The sequence below is a fragment of the Malaclemys terrapin genome, chromosome 24 (genome assembly GCF_027887155.1).
Source record: "Malaclemys terrapin pileata isolate rMalTer1 chromosome 24, rMalTer1.hap1, whole genome shotgun sequence".
In the NCBI taxonomy this organism is placed as follows: domain Eukaryota; kingdom Metazoa; phylum Chordata; order Testudines; family Emydidae; genus Malaclemys; species Malaclemys terrapin.
The window spans coordinates 8,507,457-8,529,771 of record NC_071528.1 but is presented as its reverse complement, the minus strand read 5'-3'; the positions used below and the strand labels follow the sequence as shown (position 1 = coordinate 8,529,771).

Here is a 22,315-nt window from a genome sequence, read left to right as displayed (position 1 = left end):
CCAATGCTCCTTGGTCACTGCCGGCATTCCGGCTCCCTCTCCAGTAGAGCATCATTCCACTGCAGATGCCTAATTGCAGACTGTTTTATCTGCGACTACAGGGTGTGGTAAGCGCTTGATGAACACAGTATCTGAACAATTAATCATCGCTGTTGAGTACTGCATTTGAAGCCTGGAGTTAGAAATAGCAAATCCAGGCCCCAGCACACATGCTTCATGAGATGAAGTGGCTGTGACCATATATTCCATGAGGAGATATCGCCCCATCCGTAGGTCCATGATAACATGACATGGACCTCTCCCCAGATCTTGTATTCTGGCTCAACACTGCCTGTTTATTCTGCTGAGTTGAGCATGGAATATGCCCAACTGGCCAAGTGAGCAGTGATGGTGTAACAAGGCCCAGCAGAGGCATGTCATTAAGGTGGGCCCAGAATGCCAGTCACCAAAGCCTGAAATTCCAGTGGCTTGGAACCACTGCACGAAACTGTAACAAAACACTTCCCCTCTGTTTATAACAAACTCCCGCTGTTTACCTTTGTCTGGACTACCTGTGGGGGGAAATCGCTCATTGCATTCATCAGCCATCCTTCCAAACTCTTTGCAAAATTGCGGATGGCTTGCGTCAAGGTGCCTGCAAGAGAGAAGTCAGGATAGTTAGAGAGGCTTTTCCAAATTGCTTTAATGAGACCTGTCAGCCTAGATCTACTCTGGGAGATACTAAATCAAGATAATAGCTATTGGATCAGAAATTGTACCATGGGAGCCTAGTGCAGTTACAGATTAATCAGATGAATGCAGTCCATTGGGGTCTTGCAAAAAAAAAAAAAAAAATGGAGACTGAAATATATTCATCGGGCTGTGATTTTTGTCCAACAAATTAAATAGCTCCCTCTTATTTGAGGCATATGTGAAACTTTTCTAAGATCACTGGCATCTATAATAATAATGTTCAAGTGCATGTGTGGGCCAGGATATGAAAATCACAGACAACTAGAAGTTCATAGCACTGAAGCTATCATTTGCCTTTTTAAAACAAGATGGGATAATTTTTTAAAAGATATGCTCTAGTTCAAACAGGAATTATTTTGGGTAAGTTCCGTGGCCTGTCTTATACAGGAGGTCAGACTAGACGATCACAATGGTCCCTTCTGGCCTTGGAATCTGTGAATCTCTTTTGTTTGATATGCACATGTATAGTATAGTCATTAGCAATAAGGCCCAACATCATGCAGAATGGACCAATAAGGACAATTAAGCTTCCGTGCTATCGGTACTTGTGGAGTCAGGCTTTTACCGAGCACCTGGGCTAACATTTTCAAAGCTGGGTGCCTGAAGGCAGGCTGTTAAATCCATATTAAGGCAACTAAACAAAAGTAGCCCAGTGTTCAAAGATGTGAAGTGAGTGGAAGCTGCAAATTCTCAGCATCTCCGAAAACTGGGTCACTTTTATTCAGTTGCCTAAATATGGAGTTCAGAGCCCAACTTGGTGTACCCAGGTTTGCAAATGTTGAGCCTCGTCTCCATTGTAAAGCTACCTTCTTAAAGTGCCTTTTTGGTTGTTTTTGCATCAAAACAAATTTAACTTGTTCCTTTTTATTTACTAGGTCACAATAGCAAATAAACATGTTTTTTAATGTATTTTTGCTGGGTTTGTGGTGAACAACAGAAATCACAGACAGGAAAAAGAGGCATTCAAAAAAATAAGTTTTCATTTTCAGGAAATGTAATGCTGTGAAAGGGGCGGGCCTGGCAGTGCTAAAGAAGCAAACCTTCTTGTTCATTCCCGGACAAGGCAGTGACAGCAAGAGTTTTCTTCATGCCGCCTAGATATCAATCCTGACATATACAACCCCACCTATACAGGGGCCATTTATAGCCCACTTGGTCCTTGCTTCTTCCATTAAAACTGAACACTTAAAGTACTTACCTGGCCCCCATTATGGTGGTATTTGAGCATCTCACAATGATTTGTGTATTTATCCTCACCGCCCTCAGAGGTAGGGAAGTGCTATTATCCCCATTTTACAGAACGGGGCCCAAGGCACAGAGAGACAAAAGGCCCAAAAGGTACTTAACTCACACTCATTTCAATGGGAGTTAGTCACCTAAATACTTTTAAAAAGCTGGCCTCAAGTGACTTTCCCAAGGTCACACAGGAAGTCTGTGGCAAAACTGAGAGCTGAACTCATGTTTCCTGAGTCTCAGCTTAGCACACAAGCCTCCAGACCCTCCAGACCCTCCTGCCAACAGGAGGGCACACGGTGGTGGTTTTCTGCCACTAGGGACTGCACTGAGGCCATTAGGTCACTATTGACCTGAACAGAGTCTGAGCTAGTGAATGAGGAATTGATCCAGCAAAGAACATAAGCATGTGCTTCACTCCCGGTGCGTTCAGTGAGACTTCAGTGATTGCTGAATCAGGGCCTTGGGGGTAAAAGCCTCTGCATCCTGTGCTAATCTCCCAAACCAGTGTCAATATATACAGAGAGAGAAAAAATCCATAATGTGCAGTCTGGGCCAGAATGATGTGACAGAACAGAAAGACACACATCTCTAAGGAAGCATTCAGCACAGATTAATTATGCTTAAATACATTCTATGCGTATTAAGCCTACATTTTCCAACTTGGTTCCTGGCCAAAGCCTGAGGCTGTGATAATGTGATTAACTGAATTTTTAAAAGACGGAAAAATACATCTAGGAGCCATGATACGATGCCCAAATGGGAATCATTCCATATAGAGGAGACGACTGTTGCCATAACAGACAAGCTCGGATACAAAACAAAACCCTTCTACGCCAGCCTTTATGGCAAGTGGTAGCCAACCTCAGTGAACCATCTATTTCTATTGCACAATATGGAGTGAAACAGTAAAAAAACAAACAACAACAACAAAAACACAAGAAAGAAGAAAGTTGGTCAAGAGTCAGAGCTCCCCATGCCATTCTGATCACTTCACAACATACTTACCAGGCACCGGCCTCAGCACGTCAGGGATGAGGATCTCCACCAGGGCCTGATACAGGATGTGATCACAGCTTCTCATCCATTTCAGGATAGGATCGTATTTACACAGAGTGATGAGCTTGTCCTTTGAGATGACCCCTTCGTGTTCTTCTTCACTACATGGCAAAGAGTAATGTAGTGTTAACGGCACCTTTCACTTTATGCACGTACAGTTGTTCCATATTTCTCATTAGAATAACACATTTTGGGTTTTAGTGAAAGACAACCTCTGGAGTCTCTCTGAGGAAGTGGTGCTTGATCAATTGTAGGGACTTCATCAGCTCTGGGAGCTCAGCTCTCTGTATCGTGTCTCTGCTCGTTCTGGCCAGGATCTCACCTCCTATCCACACACCCCGTCCGGACCTCCTCTCATTCCTCCAGTCCTCTCTCAGAGGCTGGTCCTTCATTGCCATCAACTCAACCACCCACAACAGTTGCCTGCCTCCTTCTGGCTCAGTGATTCCCCATTCCCCTCTTTCTAAAACAAATGCAGCTCAAAACCCAATTTTTTTTCCACTCCTTTCAACAAGCAAGTGCTCATCTGGTTCCTCACGGTGAGGCTGGCCATTCCCGGACATCCACACCTCTCCTTTCTGCTGTCCAACCTACTCCTTTTGACTATCACATTGCCACTGAGCGGACTGCTGTGACGTGTTGTATTGCCCGGTATTGCATACGAGCAGTGCCAAATTTGCCCGGGAAACAAATACTGAAAACATTTTCATGGAGGAAAAGCCAGTCCCATGCTGTGACAAGGACACAGCATTGTCTTCAAGTGAATGAGGTCAATTTAACCTGCCTCAATATCTCTTTACACATGGGCAGAAGGGTCTTTACTCTTCTTTTTAGTATTTTTAAGTAACTTTATTTCTCCTGAGATGGCACCCTGGAAACCGTACATTATCTTGCTCATAAATACAAGACCCTATCTTAGGAAAAGGTGAGAAAAATGACTTTCTGATGGGAAGCAAAGGGAAGCTGCAAGAGTGGTCACGTGCCCCTCCCCAGCGGCGCGGACACATCATTTCAGGCGCCTGGAGCAGCAGGTGAGGAGGAAATCACTGCGCTGGGGGGGTGAGGATGCCCTGCGCTGTGCTCAGCTGCTAGCCCCAGCTGGGGCTGGGCTGGGCTGGGCTGGGGAGGACAGGCCTTCCTCTTCCCCTGTGAGCCCCACCCCCCTGCATCTGGACCACCCTGCCGAGCCCCCCGAACCCGACCCCCACCCCACTAGGCCCCACTCCCCCAGCCCCGACCCCCCTGCAAGAGCCACCCACGAGACCCCTCCTGCTGAGCCCCCATCCTCCCACACACTGAGACCCGCCCCCGCTGAGTCCAACCATCTTCACCTGGACCCCCCGCAGTCTCATTTCCCCTGCACCCAAAGCCCCCAATGAGCCCCTGTGCATCCAGATCTACCCCCAGCTGTCCGCACCCAGATTGCCCCACCAGAACCCTCTCACTCCACACCTGGATCCCCCCACACTAAGCCCTCCACACTTGGATCCTGCCGGGCTGAACCTGCCTGCCCCACACCTGGATCGGGGGCCAGGGCTGGACATGTGTTCAAGACTCTGTCCCACTTGCTTGCTAGTGGGAGAGGAGCTATGGTGAGTGCTGGATCATTTATTAAGCGGATGACACTAAGCTGCGGAGAGAGGTAGATACGCTGGAGGGTAGGGATAGGGTCCAGAGTGACCTAGATAAATTGGAGGATTGGGCCAAAAGAAATCTGATGAGGTTCAACAAGGAGAAGTGCAGAGTCCTGCACTTAGGACGGAAGAATCCCATGCACCGCTACAGGCTGGGGACCAACTGGCTAAGCAGCAGTTCAGCAGAAAAGGACCTGGGGATTACAGTGGACAAGAAGCTGGATACGAGTCAACAGTGTGTCCTTGTTGCCAAGAAGGCTAACGGCATATTGGGCTGCATTAGTAGGAGCATTACCAGCAGATCGAGGGAAGTGATTATTCCCTGTATTCGGCACTGGTGAGGCCCATCTGGAGTATTGCGTCCAGTTTTGGGCCCCCCACTACAGAAAGAATGTGGACAAATTGGAGAGAGTCCAGTGGAGGGCAACGAAAATGATTAGGGGGCTGGGGCACATAACTTACGAGGAGAGGCTGAGGGAACATGCTCTGGCCCGGTGCGTGCTGCTGCCACCCCGGAGCAGCTCCAGGTAAGTGGCGCCGGGCTGGAGCCCACTCCCCAAACCACTCCTGCACCCTGTACCCCAACTCCCTGCCCCGCACCTCTCCTGCGCCTCAACCCCCACCCTGAGCCCTCTCCTGCACTGTGCACCCCCTCCTGTACCCCAACCCCCTTCTCTGAGCCCCCTCGTACACCCTGCACCCCTCCTCTGCCCCAACTCCTTGCCCTGAGCCCCTTCCTGCACACCGCACCCCCTACCACACCCTGCACTCCCTCCCGCACCCCAACCCCCTGTCCCAGTCCTATATTCATGGTCCTGTATGCAATTTCCCCACCCAGATGTGGCCCTCGGGCCAAAAAGTTGCCCACCCCTGAGCTAGGCTGTTCTCAGTGGTGGCAGTTGACAGAACAAGAAGCAATGGTCTCAAGTTGCAGTGGGGGAGGTTTAGGTTGGATATTAGGGAAAACTTTTTCACTAGGAGGGTGGTGAAGCACTGGAATGGGTTCCCTAGGGAGGTGGTGGAATCTCCTTCCTTGGAGGTTTTTAAGGCCCGGCTTGACAAAGCCCTGGCTGGGATGATTTAGTTGGGGATTGGCCTTGCTTTGAGCAGGGGGTTGGACTAGATGACCTCCTGAGGTCCCTTCCAACCCTGAGATTCTATGATCTTGGTGTGCCTGGTGCAGAGGGGCAGGACCCCAGGGGGTTTCTGGGACAGGCTCGGCCCTGCGCTGTGTTAGGGTCAGATACAGCCTCACCGCCAAGTCCGTGTCCCGGGGGAGGGATGCAGGATGACCTCTCATCTCCACAGCCAGTGGCCTGTGCTCCCCACTGCCATGCAGGAGCCTCCACATTTATTTATTGGCAAATAAAATATGTAGAATTTCATTGTGTGCAGAATTTTTAATATTTTTGGCGCAGAATTTCCTGAGGAGTAAAATCTTGCGAGACTGCAGCCCCAATGCATGAAACTGATGTTTGTGTCTTCCCTGATTGTGCAGCCCACCTGTAATAATTTTCTCGGGGATGTAAGATTTTTAACAATACCTTAATGTTCCATGACTGTATCTCAATTACGATGCACCCCTACTTTTGTTTCCTATCTCTGACTCTCTAAACTAAACATCTGAAAAGAAACCTACAGTTACAGTGTTTCTTTGCAGCGATCCATCCATTGGGCACTATCTGAGGAGGATAATCGGGTTAGAATTTGAAGATTATTAGGAGAAAGGAGGGGATTTTCTCCCCATTTCCCAAATTTTTACAGTCCTTGCTCTGAATATAAAACATTAGGACCTGAAATCCTTATATACAGTCAGTGAAAGTGGACACTATTTGGACTTTCATTACCATTCCAACTATTTCAGTTTCCTCTATTTTCACTCACTGTCCGTTTCCCTGTCCCTTGGCGGCAGGTTACTAACGCATAAACAGGGAAGAATAGGAAATAACAGAGAACTAGGCAAGAATACAATTAAAAGATCAAAGCAGCACATTTTGTCATTATGCCCCAGAACACAAGGCTTTTTTTTTTTTTTTTTTTTTTTTTTTAATTTTCATGGCAACCTGATTAAGAACGAGTCCCCATTTAGCTGAATGTCATTAAGTTCTTATTGGCTTCCTCTGATGTCATTCTGTAACAACATTCAATGACATGCAGTTCTAAATGTCTGTCTATACCGGGCTTCTACAAAAGCAGTGACCCATTCCTGTTAGTCAAAATAACACGTTTTAGATTAGTATCTGTAATCAAAGGTGACAGCACATCAAATAAACAGATACTAAAATCCTCTGCATCTGGTGTACAATTACAATAGTATACTTCTATCTCTATCCCTAAGATAGGGTCCTCTCCTGGTAGGTAGTTAACATCCTTAACTCTTACAGATCAATACAATCATGAAGCTGAAAACAGTATCACTCATGATCTCTAAGGTAAAACACTAGTAAAACTTAGGTCATCCAAAGGTTAGCAAGGATAAGTGTGTAACCATTTACCTGGAAGGCATGGTGGTAGAGCCATCACTAGATGGTGTTTTAGAACTCCAGAAGGACTGCCACAGCTTCTCAATGTAATGAAACTGAAGGTTCATTACAACATCCAAAGTTGCCTAAGAATTAAAGATGACAGCTCATAAGATGCTCTGATAACATTCAGTCACACAGCTTCTTCATTAAGTGGAATACCCTACCACCTGGATTAGATTAGATACAAAAGTAGAACAATCTGCAATGTGTTGTTTTAACACACAGAATATAAGCAGATCACACAGGGAGGAACTAGCATAGTTCAAGTTATCAAGCCAATCAAAAACATTCCGGTTCAGAATCCACTCCTCAAGAGAGCAGGACTGGGGTAGAAGGAGCACACTATGGAATCAGATCCTAGATCAAGCAAACAGAGCCTATATAGTTACCTCACAGTGTCGTCTGTAAAGAAGCTGTAGCGTCTTGACATCATTCATGGTGATCCCCTCTTGTAAGAGGACATTTCCTAGATCAGGTGCCGGGAAATCAGGAAAGACATGGGTTACATCTAGGAGAAAAGTTGGGAAAGATGGCAAACTTTAACAGGCATTCATAGTTTTATAAGACTATGAATTAGGATGCAATTTTGCAGCAGCCGGTTGCTACATTTCATATTTCAGATAACGAACAATGAGATTAGTGAATTGAGACCGATTGTCCAATACTTCAACATGTCACTTCCAAAAAAGAACACCACTGCCCAATTATTCATTGTAGAAAAGAAAATGTTTTTATTGCAACTAGGAGGAAAGAAACATGAATGCTTTGTACCACTATAATGTGCGTTCCCATTAGATTTTCTCTGAAGTCTGAATTACATCCTTTCGGTATTTTGAGAGTACAATGGAAAATTTAATTGGATGGCAGACATCACAGGCACAACTGCATTTTAGAGACTGCTCAGAGAGGTCCATGTTCTTGTGTGTCATTACTCAGAAACACTGGGGTGGAAAACCTCAACCCCGCACCTACAGTTTGGACTGGGAAGTAACTGGGTAAACTGTTGGTCTCACTTGTTTGTGCCCACTTTCATTCCTCTTAAGTTCCTTTGAAGGAGGAGCTGGTATCCAGCAAATTCTTAACACAGTTTTCCTTAAATAGAAAAAATGCAGCAAACTGTGGCAACTAGTAGGCAGTGTGTCTTGCATCCAGTTCTCCTCCCACACATATGGAAATCTATATATTGGAGGCCAGCCTTATTAGGCAACCTCCCGTCTTAAAAGATTGCCCAAAATATACAGAGTACAGTTCGGATTCACCATTATTAGAAGGCCACCTCCATTAAGCAGTAAATATTTGTTGATCTCTTGAATGGTTACTTAAGGTTTCGATGTAATAGATGCGTGCACTGCTGGACATGATCCTCACCCAGAGTAGTGGGACTTGAATGGTATGTCTTTGTCATAGGAAATATGAGCTTCCCCAAGAATTGAATGCAAACTTTGCAAGGTGCATGCTTCTATCATGTGTGTATGCATTGCAATCACAACAAATCCACCATCTTGGAGGCTCTCTCATTTGAGTCATCCGCACAGAAAGAGCTAGGACTAAGACTTTTGTTACCCTTGTTCTGCAGGGCTGCTAGTTTTTCCATTATCAAGAGGAATAGAAGCATAGAATATCAGGGTTGGAAGGGACCTCAGGAGGTCATCTAGTCCAACCCCCTGCTCAAAGCAGGACCAATCCCCAAACAGATTTTTGCCCCAGATCCCTAAATGCCCCTCCCCCCTCAAGGATTGAACTCACAACCATGGGTTTAGCAGGCCAATGCTCAAACCACTGAGCTATCCCCCTGATCCAAAAGAGAACGTGGAGCTTATTGATTTGAATGCCATAACATCAACACTAAGGACAGGATAAAAACTTCCAGTAAAATTAATCTTAACCTTTGCCCCCAACTCATCTTAAACCGGAGCCTTTCTGAGGCTCAGAAAAGTTCAATGAATGGGAAACCTAGCTGCAAGCAAATATAATTAAAAAAAATACTAGTTAAGGGCTCCATTCTTCTGGTTGTAGTGCTTCCCACCCTGGGAAGCCCCACAGAAGTCAGCAGAGGTAGACTCTTAAGATTGCAGGGAGAATTTTCAAGAAAAGATGACAGGTTTCAGAGTAGCAGCCGTGTTAGTCTGTATCCGCAAAAAGAAGAACAGGAGTACTTGTGGCACCTTAGAGACTAACAAATTTATTAGAGCATAAGCTTTCGTGGACTACAGCCCACTTCATGCATCCAAAGAAGTGGGCTGTAGTCCACGAAAGCTTATGCTCTAATAAATTTGTTAGTCTCTAAGGTGCCACAAGTACTCCTGTTCTTCTTTCTTCAAGAAAAGATGGCGATTTCTAAGTAATATATATAAATAAATGCTATTTTTAAGAACCGAAGCATGCGACACATGACATCTTCGCAGCATGCCTGAGGAAAGCTGTGCAGATTGTGGGTGTAATAGGGTTAGTGAGGGAAGTTGCAAATGTAAAAATAAAAGATACGGTATATTAAGCACTTATTAGGATATCTTTGGCAAATGTTGAAAATAAACAGACACCTAGAACGGCAATAGATTGGGCCTGCTGAGCAGGGTTGTGAAGCCTTTTCAAGTTAGAAATCAGTTGCATTTCCTAGAAATGAGAAAACTGAAAGGAAGAATGGAATTTGAGTTGAATTTCCTCACCTATAAACTGCTGATGGTGTTGACTTTGAGCTGCAACTGACTGTTCTGGAGTAGTGTGCAGGCTACTGTTGGATCCACTCTCCCTTATGCCATCCATCTTCTGTGCAGGTCTATACCTAGGAATATAAAAAACCCTCAGACTACAGCTTGGTAGTATGCACATTTAAAATGTGCAAACACACCCACAGTGAAAGAGGTATCTGGCAAAGTCATATACCATATAACACTTCTGCATTAAACAAACAAACAAGTCGCTTAATATGTCAGCGTACATTTATAAATAGCTTCTAAAGGGTTAATAAATTCTAAATAATTGTTTTAATAAATGGTTAATCAATTGTTAGATCAACAGGTGGTTTATAATCACGGGGTTTGCAAACCTTCTGCTGAAATGCTTGTAACTATAACACATATTATTCATATCTGTGATATGCTTATGACATCTATTCAGCATTTATTAAGTCTTTATAAACGTATTCTTAGTATAAAATGTGGTCAAATTATCCATCTCAAATAATCCCAAAGAGGTAAATAGATTGTGTAAGTGGCATCAAATGCAGCTTGTTTCTACACAGAGTTAATAACAGGAAGGCAACAGTGTCATTTATATTGCTCTGCTTTTAAAATAAAATGATACACAATTGTATGGCGCCTAGCAGAGTGGGGTCCTGATCCACGACTGTCTGGGGCACCTAGGTGCTACTCCAACACAAATAATAAATATTAGTACTGGCCATTTCCTGACTAACCTCAGAGAAGCATTGTATCTGCTTGTTTTAATTGTTAGATGTCGAAGAGAACGTAGAGCAGGTGGATGTCTCTCGTTTGACTGCCCTGGGGCCTGGAGTCTTCTTATCCATGGAGTACAAGCAGAAGAGTAGATGCTCCCCCCTCAGCCCCCTGACCCAGAGAAACAGCTACTAGGGCTTGTGGGTAATTCAGTTCCTATGCTCTATTTGATTCTTGGCTTCCCCAGGGCCATCCGGGGGTGGGGGGGCGCAAGTGGGGCAACTTGCCCCAGGCCCCACAGGGGCCCCCATGAGAATATAGTATTCTATAGTATTGCAACTTTTTTTTAATGGAAGGGGCCCCCAAAATTGCTTTGCCCCAGGCCCCCTGAATCCTCTGGGCAGCCCTGGGCTTCTCTGCTGATATTGCTAGTGAGGGAAGGGGACAATCAAAGCAAGTTGTGGTGTGGAGTTTGGTGACAATGACAGCTCCCACTAGGAATGGCCTATGACCAATCAATTTCACATTGGGGTGGGGAAGCCAACCTTGTTTGGTGGCCTAACATCTTATTGCTACACTTTGCTGATGTGAAACGGACGTCCCAGTTTGCGTCATGTGCATTCATGGTTTGCCTACATTTACTTGGGGGACGGAAATGCTAAAATGAATAAAACCATTTGGTTCCAGTGAAGGGACTGGGGCTCGGATATGTATTTCTTTTATTTGCACTAGTTGCTTTTACTGTACCTCTGAGGGTCAACAATCAGGAATGTGTCTTAAGTGCCTGGGATGCCATTTACAAGACAGAATATGAAGCACATTAACTTCTCCTTCATATTACAAATGGGCTGTGTAAAACGGAGAGCTGGCCTTCCCCACTGCTCCGAACGTATCAGATATGCAATAAATGTTAGGATGATCCGTTAAAGAAGTGAGGCAGTACCAGTAAAAGTCTAACGGCTGCCTGCATTAGAGCTTTACCACTTATTTATAATTGTGTTTTAAACAATGTTTAAGCATGGTTTCACAAGCCTGTTTCTAACAGAGCGCCAAACACGGGTAGGTTAATGTTTTAAAAAAGTGTTCAAGATAAATAACACTGTTTTACACACAGGTTATTTTTAAACCAAGTAAAAACACTGTTCTTTAATAGCAGCGAGATTTCACTGCAAATGAGGCCTAATACCAATACTCAAAATACTCAAAAATACTATGGAAGCTTCAGGCAAAAATAGGATGGAAACAACAATAAATATTTCATGTCTCTGTAGCACCTTCTCCAAATGCTTTATATACACATGTTCATGAAACCTCACATCATCCATCTGAGATAAGTATCATCCTCCCCATTTTATAGACAAGGAAACCGGGGCTGAGAGAAAGGTTACATGATTTGCTCAAGGTCAGACAGTGAAATAAGCAGCAGAGGTGTTTTGTTTTGTTTTTTTGCTGTTTGGGAACTAAAAAAGTTGAGATTTTTCCATGCCTTCACTCCAACCAGAAGCAAGAGTGCTGAAGCTGCCAAGAGGTAATTCAAGAGTTGCTTTGCATCATGACCTTCATTTAATTTTACCCAGAATTACCAGATGCGAGTCTGATTGGGCCCCATCTGAACCTCTTGCACTAGCTGGTCTATGAAAAGAAAAACAAGACCCCTTCCACTGGTTAAACACAAATAACTGTACAGCTAAGGTCTTAAAAATGTTGAGTCATTGGGATACAGTGAAAAGGATATTCTGTAGTGTTCACCATAGCAACAGGCAGCCCAAGTCCAAGCCTTTGCTGCACAAAAAAAGGCGAAGAGGAATAGTTTGTGGAATCCGAATTTCTCTTTGACCCTTCTTTATCCTTGTTCAGTATCAGCCACTTCAAGCTCTGTTAAGTGCAGTGCCTTCCTCCTTCCCTATAGAATGTACTTTACCTTATCACCAAGTTTCTTAATTTATGCCAAGTATCAGAGGGGTAGCCGTGTTAGTCTGAATCTGTAAAAAAGCAACAGAGGGTCCTGTGGCACCTTTAAGACTAACAGAAGTACTGGGAGCATAAGCTTTGGTGGGTAAGAACCTCATTTCTTCAGATGCAAGAAGTGAGGTTCTTACCCACGAAAGCTTATGCTCCCAATACTTCTGTTAGTCTTAAAGGTGCCACAGGACCCTCTGTTGCTTTTTAATTTATGCCATGAGCTATCCCTCAGCACATGGCCCCTTTGCAAATAAACCAGCGCTAAAAGTCTCAAGCTCCTGGTGCTGCTGTTTGAGGTGGGACCCCGTGTTTTGCTCTTTTGGGGAAACCACTCCTCGCAGCTTCCATTGCCACAACTAGCAGGTCTGAGAAGCCCTGGGCACATACCTTTGTTTCTGGTGTATGGGCTGTTGCCTCATCGCCATATACTGGGTGTCTTCCTGTAAGTGATTCAGTGGAGATTCTGGCTTTAGACGGATCCCATAATAATGATACTTGGAGTTTCCCCTGCAAGCATAACATTAAAATCTATAGATGTCAGATATTTAATGGAGATGACACACAAGCATTGCAATTTACTTTTAGGCTTCAGTGAAACATTTGACAGTGCTAATGGTTTGTGGATCATAAATATGCGTTATAACTTCTGTCTAATCCCAGATGCCAATTTAGCATGGATTTACTTTGCTGAATAAGCATATTGAGAACCTAATTTCACATTCAGAGGTGTACATGTTATTTTCAAATCTTGCTGAAACTAAGTTCCTGGAGATGAGGGTTTATACCCCAAACTTTGAAAGCAATCAAGAGTCCAGGATCCCTTTTACAAGATTTGTTTGAACTCGGCACTTATCTCTGGGAAAATATGGTACCATGTGTCTCAAAACACAGTTCAATGACATCTACGTTGAAAATCTTGCAGCCTAGACCCATTTCAGCCTTGTTTTCAATCTAGTCATAAAACCTTATTCACAGGCAGCTAAGGGATTATCCAAGTCAAAATACTTTGAGCCAAATCTACGTTTAATAATGGAAAGCAATGGAAATATTACCATTGACTTCAGTGGTAGCCAGACATGACCGTTTGTAGTGACGGAGTGAAGGTTTCTTTCTGTATAAAAATTTATAACATGCTCCTCACTGTGGTATCCAGAAATATACTGTGCTTTAAAGCACCAAGAAGGAAATCCCAGCCCCACTGAAGTCAATGGGAAAACTCCAATTGACTTCAATGGGGCCAAGATATCACTCCAGGAGTTGACCGTTGTAGTGAGAAATGCTCTTAGCTGGTGGCCCTCCGTGGTCCCTCACCTGTGGCTTTCAGCCTGCACTCTGGAGCCACAGTGATGCTGAAATGTACCTCTTCACTCAAAAAGGAACTGTTCTGATCTTCTCAGCTCCTGTATCAACTGGGAACTGAAAGTGTCACATTTGATATCAATGTAACTACTTTTTTAAAATTGCAATTGACATTTCAGGTCACAGACTCTTTCATTTTAATTACAGGGTGGTTTCCGGTGAGACTTGTCTTTTAAGTGATCAGTGGCAACTGGAGAATAAGAGGTAAGTTTCAGAATACAAACTGTTATTTATATAGAATGCCACAGAGATCTTGGAGTCATTCTACCCTTCAATCTGAATTGGCTTTATACAGCAACAGAACTTCACTGTAGGGGTTAGATTTCTGCACATAAAATTGGATAAAACCATCCTAACTGACCCCTCACCAGGGGGTGAGAAAAATCTGGTTCCCCTAACTTTTACCCCATGCCCCCAAATTATCTTCAGTCACCATGGCAGAAGGTGGATTTTATACCTGCACTAGTTAATTTTCATGATAGTTTTGCGAGGCTGAATTAAGCCTACACAAGATTTCGAAAGAGCAAGAATGGCTGTGAGTTCTTCTCTGGCTGATCAGTGCAGATCTGTAGGGTCTCCTAAGCTTTCAGCATTGCACATGGATGACTCAATTAAAGTATCCCCATTAAGCTAGAATTCCTTTTAGATCTACCCAGTGCTTGGCTATAGGAATGAGGATGATAATTACACAGCCTGGATGTCCGAAGATAGTAGTTCTGCTCAATCAGACGGCAGCAAGAGTTGTCAATTTGGAACTAATGATGGCCAAGCAGGTCCTCACTGGGACAGGATAAACAGCTGGGAAAGCACTCATTACAGCCTCAGAGACACCCGCGTTGGTGCTCTTCAGAAGTGTGATGATTTGCACTGTATTGAAGAGTCTGAACACATCTTGAATTTAATGATGATTTCACAGCCCAACCACAGACAGAGAATTTAGAAAAAGGAACTGTTGTCTGACAACTGTTTTTCTACATGGAACCCTCCTTGGGGTAGGAATTATTCTCTTCAGGTTTATAAAGGAAAGATTTTGGAATGCTTAGCCCTCTCTGTTGCTGAAATGAAGGATTTTGCAAGCTTTGTGTTATCTGCCTAGCTATTGTAATATGTTTTACATAGCTATTGTCTTAACCCGTTAAAAAGGGATTGGAGTCATTTCAGTGGACCTAAACTTGTGACTCGAAGTTAAAGAACTACTATGGTCAGGAGGAGCCACGCCTGGCATATGCCAAAGCCCTGCTCAGCGCTGGCACGAGGAAGACTCTCCGCCCCACAGCTAAGCTCTGGAGGGGGAGTAATTTCCAGCCTGTTCACGCCCCAAACCTGTAGGTGCCACAGCAGCCCCTGGGGCAGGGGCTTAGCACCCTCTTCACCCACCCCTCACCCTAGATCCTGCCCCCAGGGACCATGGGGCTGCTCCATCCCCTAGGCACCCTCCTCTGTTGAGCCACCTCTTTGGTCCGGTTCGCTGAAGCCCCTGCAGTCAGGTTCCCTGGGCCCTGGTGCACAATGAATCCTTAGGGCTTAACCCCTTCCTGCCCGCACAGTAGCCAGGGCACAGGAGGTGGCTGGGTTATGTCGGTGGCCAGCCTGGAGATGTTAGCTGCCTTTCAACACTGTGCGGGCAGGAGGGGACAAGCTGGGGGGGAGGGGGAAGAGACGAGCTCTGCAAAGACACGGGCCAGGTCATCCCTTCCCTTCCTCCTCCTTCCCTGCACCTGGAAGCAGCTCCCATCCATTCCCTCCTGCACAATGCCGAAAGGCTGCTGCTGGCCACATTCTGCTGTGAACCCTGGCAGAAATCTGGGGAGGGTGGGCATGTGACCCTGCATGCCCCCTGCCCATATGTTGCCTCGGGAAGAAGCGATGCCAGATACCAGGAGAGGCAGGTCCGTCCTGGGGGCACAGCCAGGCATGGAGGGCAGAGAGCGCTGGGCAGGGAGGGTCAGTCGGTCACCCCCACTGTGTGATAGAGGTGTACAGGAGTGTGTGTGTGTGTGTGTCACCTCCCCCAGTGTGTGTGTGGGGGCGGGGGGCAAGGGTGTGTGTGTGTCACCCCTTCCCATATGAACCCTAAAGTCTTAAAGATAAGAAGGTAAATAAAAAGAATCCAACTATATAGTATTTCCTTTTAACAGGGGCTCAGTCAACTTGATGTTAATTTGAACGTTTGTACGATTGATTGCCATTGAACTTGCTTGAATACGAGTAATTTTACAGGTGTCCCGTATTCAGTATATAGGGAAATACGGTCACCCTATGCATATTTGGGGTTTTAACTATCTTCTAGGCACAAATATTCAACCTATTCTGTTTTAGTTAGGGCCCTCCCACTTTTTAAAAAGAAGAACACTCCGCTCACGAGACTCAGCCCAGCACCCTGGAAGTTTTATAGGTAAGAAGCCTACTTCTGCATTAGAAAACTCTGAGCAGCATGTCTGTGTCTAAAGGTTTGGGCTCAGATTCTGATCTCAGTTACACTGGAGTAAAAACCTGGAGTAACGTTACTGAAATCAACAGAATTCTTTTGGTGTAATCTTTCGGTGAGATCAGAATCTAATCATTTAATTGCAATACGATTCTCTAAGTCTCCAGCTCCTGATAGCAATCTTGATGAAAAGGGACCTCATTTGTGACACGGATTGGGTTGAGTGGAACAGAGTGTGAGATTGGAAACCAGTTTCCTCATCTGCTGTAACACTGAACCATGAAGCCAAAGTTAAACCTGACTGTTTAGCTACTAAAACAATGGGGTTTATTATTGGTAAGCCAAAATTCAAAACAGAATAAAGACTGCTTAAGAAACTGGCCTATGAGCTCTGTTCACTCCCCACATGGTCAGGCATCCCAAATGAGATCTCTTCAGCAAAATGGCTGCCTCTCCGCCTCGGAGCAGCTTCAGGAACACCACAGTAATTAAACTTTGTCCTCAAATACCTGACACAGCTTATGACATGTTAAGATTACTTATATTGCTTAAAGTAGCAATTTTCCATTTGAGATATTGTTTGGTTGTTACTATATAGACCTAGGAATAAACGGCTGTTACCGGTGAATAATGTTGGGTGGGTCTGCAGCACCAGTGACAGGAGGGAAGGAGCGTTTTGTGGTATAGATTGCGGCAGAACAGGGCAGTAGTTCTCCCTCCTGCAAAACGTAAAGTCAAGAGCCACTGTTCTTAAGGACAATCTGCAACCACTGAAAACAGTTACTACTATGACGACGACTAATATTTGAATTATTGTAACATCTTTTATGAGGCTCTCGGAGGTTTTACCAACTTCAGTTAAGCCTCACACACTCCTCTGAAGGAGGTATTAAACCAATTTTACAGATGGATAAAATATATATAGGCACGTGAAGGAGCTCGCCTAAATCCCCAATAGCGAGTCTATGGCAGAGCTGGGAATTATCCATGACTCCTAATACTCAGCAGGAGCGGCGCCAGGGTTTTTGGCGCCCTAGGTGGGGGTCCTTCCGCGATCCCGGTCGTCGTCGGCAATTCTGCGGCGGGGGGGTCCTTCCGTGCTCCCGGTCTTTGGGGCACTTTGGCGGCGGGTCCCAGAGCGAGTGAAGGACCCGCCGCAGAATTGCTGCCGAAGACCCGGAGCGCGGAAGGACCCCCCGCCGCCGAATTGCCACCCCCCCAAATCCTGGTGCCCTAGGTAACCCCCTAGGTGGCCTAAATGGAAACGCCGGCCCTGATACTCCGATCACTAAACAACAAAGCCTCTTAAGTAATCCACACCACATTATTACAATGGTGATAACCATAAAAAAAGATGGCAAGTCGTTGCACATTCATCCATTACTCATTGCAACGTCACTGAATGCAGCGAGTGTCCAGGTCAATGGTATTTAGCATCTAATTGAGTGAAGTGGCATTTCCGCTCATTGGCCTTTCCATGACCTTGCAGAAACAGCGGTAAAGTGAAACAGACAGGGGCCAAAGAAAGGTGGGAATGTGCTTCTGCTACCACTGAACCCTAATCTCAACCCCCTTTGTACTAACCTTGTTCCCAAGCGCCGAGTTTTCAGCCCCATGAACACAGAACGAATCAGTTTTCCAAAGGAAGCAGCATTCACTGGATCCAGTTTGTGCTCTTGGCAGTGCCGCAGGTAATGGTTATACAGCGAGCTCCTGGGAAGACTCACACCTTCAGCAGTCTCATAATTGTCCAACAGCCACTGGAGCTTTATGTACAAAAATGTAATTTTTTTAAAAACCCACACACGTGAAAGACTAAAGATGTTTAAAATGGCCTGCTTAAAAAGTTGACAACATTTAAAAGGGAGGAGAACCTTCTTGAGGTGATCAGAGTTCAAGAGGACTTCAGTGGTTGGTAGTTAGTACATAACTGCAGCTAACTCTGGTGTGTTTCAATCTGATATTTATGTCCTCCATGATGTCGGAAAAGTGTGAAATCAAAAAAGGCGGTCACATACAGCACCCAAGTATACATTGCCACTTATGCTGGTGTCTTCCCTTCACTCAATTACATGAATGCAAGGGGAATACGAATCATGGAAAGCCCAAAAAAAAAAAAAAAATCTCATTAGCTCACTGTTAAGGAGAACAAGGGCTATGGTACCTGATGCTATTTACGAGGAAAGAAAGATCTCAGAGGAATCTGAATACATTGCTTCTCGGTCTATTCACAGTTGTCAACTGCTAATGCAGCAGGCAAAGCTTGTTTGAGTTAATGTATCTTAATTTCAAGCTTGAAATGTTTACAACTGTCCGCTTCACAACAAAAGAAACGGTTGCCAAACCCTACCTTAAAATCTGGCACGTTACCAGCTATTTTTCAAAATGTATTGTCTGAACTTTACTTCTCTTGACATTTATCTTGATCAGAGTTTGCAATTAGATATAAATTATTTACGTTCAGCCAATTTGAAAGGGCAGGTCAGTCACACAACTGCAGTTCATGAATTAGACTGTAAAGCCTCTCTAATTGGCTAAATGGCAGATTCAGAAAAATAAAAAAAGTACAGTTTTAAAGCAAATATTGACTCATAAAATAAAAAAGCAAGCGAAAAGCTAGATGTACAACCAGGAGTAAATATTGATAAGGTACTTCCTTTAATAAAAATGAGGAGAATCCTGATGAAACGTTGGGCCAACGTTTTCAAAACTAGGGCCTGATTCTGATCTCCCTTTACACTGGTGTGAATCAGGAGTGACTCAATGGAAGCAGATGGAGTTACATTGATGTAAAGCTAACAGGAGAGCAGAATCAAGCCTTGTGTGTCAAAATCATAGCTGCAAAATATGACCCTGATAGAACAAAGCATTCAAGTATGAGCTTAACCTTAAGCAGATGCTTTGTCCCTGAAGTCAATGGTATTAAAGCACATGCCAAGTGTACACTTGTGCATGCAGGTCTCTGTTCAACAAACACATACCTGCTCACACACAAAAAGGCTTGTATCTTCCTGACAGCAGTGCATCTCTAGCAGCCTACTTCACTACTTGATACTCAAGTTTTACAGCAGTAACTCCACTGAAATCAGAACTCAAGTGTGCAGTGGTGAAGCAGGCCCATTTATTTCAACTGAGGTATTTTCAACGTATGCTTCTGTCAGAGCAGAATCAGACCTGAAGTATGCACCATGCTCCTTTTATGCACAGGATGAGCTAATTGCATCTATGCACATGTTTTGTAGCTGCAAGTTGAGTGCCTAAAATTTGAAACTTCAGCCTGTTATGAGCTACTGCATACAAGAAAAATGTAAACGCTATATTTTAGGCTTTATTTCTCTATATTAACAGGAAATCTTAGGGCCTGACCCAAATGCCTTTGAAATTCAGTGAACTGTTTCCATTGATTTCAATGAGCTTTGGGTCAGATCACTAGATACCAGGGGCAGAAGAGACTACTTGGGTCATTTGCTCTGAACCCTGTATTTTGGAGGGCCGCTTGGAACATCATTCCCATTAACCTCTTATCTGCTCTTTTATACACATCCCACAGATAAAGACTTTTCAAAATCTAAACCTTCAGGCTCAAGCTCTGTTTTAAAAGGATATTGAGAGTATGGTGACCTACATCACTTCACACCCTTATTTGCAGAGGGAGTCCTATCTCCATGGATCCCTGAAACAAGAACGGCACACTAAATTCTTACAATTCTGAAGCCATTAAGTTACTGATTAAGCCATCTAGAACAAGAGATGAACCCAAGCGCTCCTAGCACACAGATAAGTAGTGCTGTTTTAAATGAGTCTGTATCCATGTTCATTTTAGCCCGTCCCATGTATTTAGAAGATTCACTGGCCATAAGTTAACCTTTTTCTTCATTAATTCCATTTGTCCTGTAGGCCCAACTAGGTGTCAGAATCATAGAATATCAGGGTTGGAAGGGACTTCTGGAGGTCATCTAGTCCAACCCCCTGCTCAAAGCAGGACCAATCCCCAACTAAATCCCCAAATGGCCCCCTCAAGGATTGAACCTACAATCCTGGATTTAGCAAGCCAATGCTCAAACCACTGAGCTATCCCTCCCCCCACAACTAGGTTTGACCTTCTAAAAATGTTCCATTCCAAGGAACTCACTCAGGAAGTTAGCTGCTAATAACTTCTAAGGACTTGCCTCGGGAAGCAGATGTTACAAAGATTTTTGGCATTTCTCTTTTTTAGCTCCTGAAAAGTCCTAGCATTTATTTCATGTGTCAGAAGTAACCGAAAATAGGGGGCGGCAACCTGCAATTACGCAATTGTTTGCTGAGACGTTGTCTCAAGGACTAGATCTACTGATTTTTTTGTCACAGAAGTGAAGATTCTTTCTTCTTTAGCTCACTGCATTCCTCCTACTCTATCCATGGAGAATTATTCCCTGAAGTAGTTTTACTAGTGCTTTGTCCAGTCTAGTTTTAAAAGGAATTTGGGGTAAAATCCTGGCCCCACTGAAGTCAATGGCAAAATTTCAGTTTCTACCATTTCCCATAGGAGATTAATTTCATGGCCATGAAACATTTCCTGATATTCACTGCGTATTTTGCATTGCTCAGCTTTATCCCATCATTAGTTATACCCAGTTATAGAACCCTACGTGATTCCTCGCCTTAAAGGTTTCAGCAGGAGATTTTCAAATAGGGTTGGCTGACACTAAGCAAGCAAATCTATATTTGGGGGCCTAAAGAAATGACCTGATTTTCAGAGATGCAGAGAACTAACATCCCCTGTTGACACCCCTGAAAGTTGTGGGTGTTCAGAACCTGTAGCTGCTCAGAACCTCTGCAGCGTGGGGCCTGGGTCACTTGCTGGAGGATTCTCTGCACCTTGAAGTCTTTAAACCATGATCTGAGGACTTCAATGGCTCAGACATAGGTCAGGGGTTTGTTACAGGAGTGGGTGGGTGAGATTCTGTGGCCTGCGTTGTGCAGGAAGTCGGACTAGATGACCATAATGGTCCCTTCTGACCTTAAAGTCTATGAGAACCTCTGCAAATTAGGCCAGTTGGTGCCTAAATATGGATTTAGGTGCTTAACTTCAGATACTCACACTTGAAAATTGTAGCCTCATTTAAGTCTCTTCCCATCATCTGAAAATTCATATAACTGACCTCCACAGAGCCTTCCCGCTGACCTAATTGTCTTATGCTACGCATGTGATTAGTGCTGTCTCAGCAATAGTTATAGCTTATATAGTTATATGAAACATCATTTCATAAAAGACTTTAATGTGTCACTGCAGCTATAACTTTAGCCTCAGTTTCTAACTTTCTGATCCATCAAGTATACATAACCATATGCAACAAGAACTTTTTGGAGGGCAAGGATCTGATCCCAAAAAGACTTGCTACCAAAAGCAGCTCTTAGTCATGTGAACAGTGTCTTTGACTTCAATAGCATAAATTGTGTGAAGAAGGGTTTTTAGAGGAATGGGCCTAAGGGAGTAGATAAAATGATCGCCCGATAAATAAAACTTACTGGTTTTTGAAATCTTGACATGATACAGTTGCTGCCGGTAATATAGGAATCTTTATCCTAGCAATTTACAGATTTGTGTAACATGAAGGATGAAGAAGTAAAACGAACCTCAACAGAATACTTAATGAACTTAATGAAAACCTCTGCAACGTTCTCTAGAACCTTAATGAAACTTTGCAGAGGAAACAAAGAAAGCAACTAAGCCCTAGCTAATACTGTAATTGTCACTCGCTAACAACTTCCCTGGGGAGCTTGTTTCCTTGTTAGAGACACACTCAGGGCCACACCAAGATTTTGGGGGCCCGGGGCAAAATCTGAAACTGAGGCCCCCCAGCTTCAAAAAAAAAAAATTACCACTAAGGGGAGGCCCCCTGGGAGGGCAGGGTGGAGAGTGAGCTCCCTCCACAGCAGTGGTTCCCAAACTTTAACAACCCACGAATCCCTTTAACTAAAATGTCAAGTCTCGTGAACCCCCTCCTA

General features: G+C 44.3%; 1 protein-coding gene across 4 annotated transcripts in view; it reads right to left on the bottom strand.

The window, feature by feature from the left end:
• Positions 1-22,315, bottom strand: part of RFX2 (regulatory factor X2) — a 102,686-nt gene that overhangs the window by 13,562 nt on the left and 66,809 nt on the right. For all 4 annotated transcript variants that reach the window (XM_054013954.1, XM_054013955.1, XM_054013953.1 and 1 more), the window contains exons 7-13: positions 17,912-18,093; positions 12,928-13,047; positions 9,850-9,965; positions 7,573-7,691; positions 7,154-7,266; positions 2,974-3,125; positions 537-634 (exon numbers count right to left, since the gene is read on the bottom strand). In XM_054013954.1, coding sequence (XP_053869929.1) covers positions 537-634; positions 2,974-3,125; positions 7,154-7,266; positions 7,573-7,691; positions 9,850-9,965; positions 12,928-13,047; positions 17,912-18,093 — 900 coding nt within the window. The remainder of the gene's footprint in view (positions 1-536; positions 635-2,973; positions 3,126-7,153; positions 7,267-7,572; positions 7,692-9,849; positions 9,966-12,927; positions 13,048-17,911; positions 18,094-22,315) is intronic.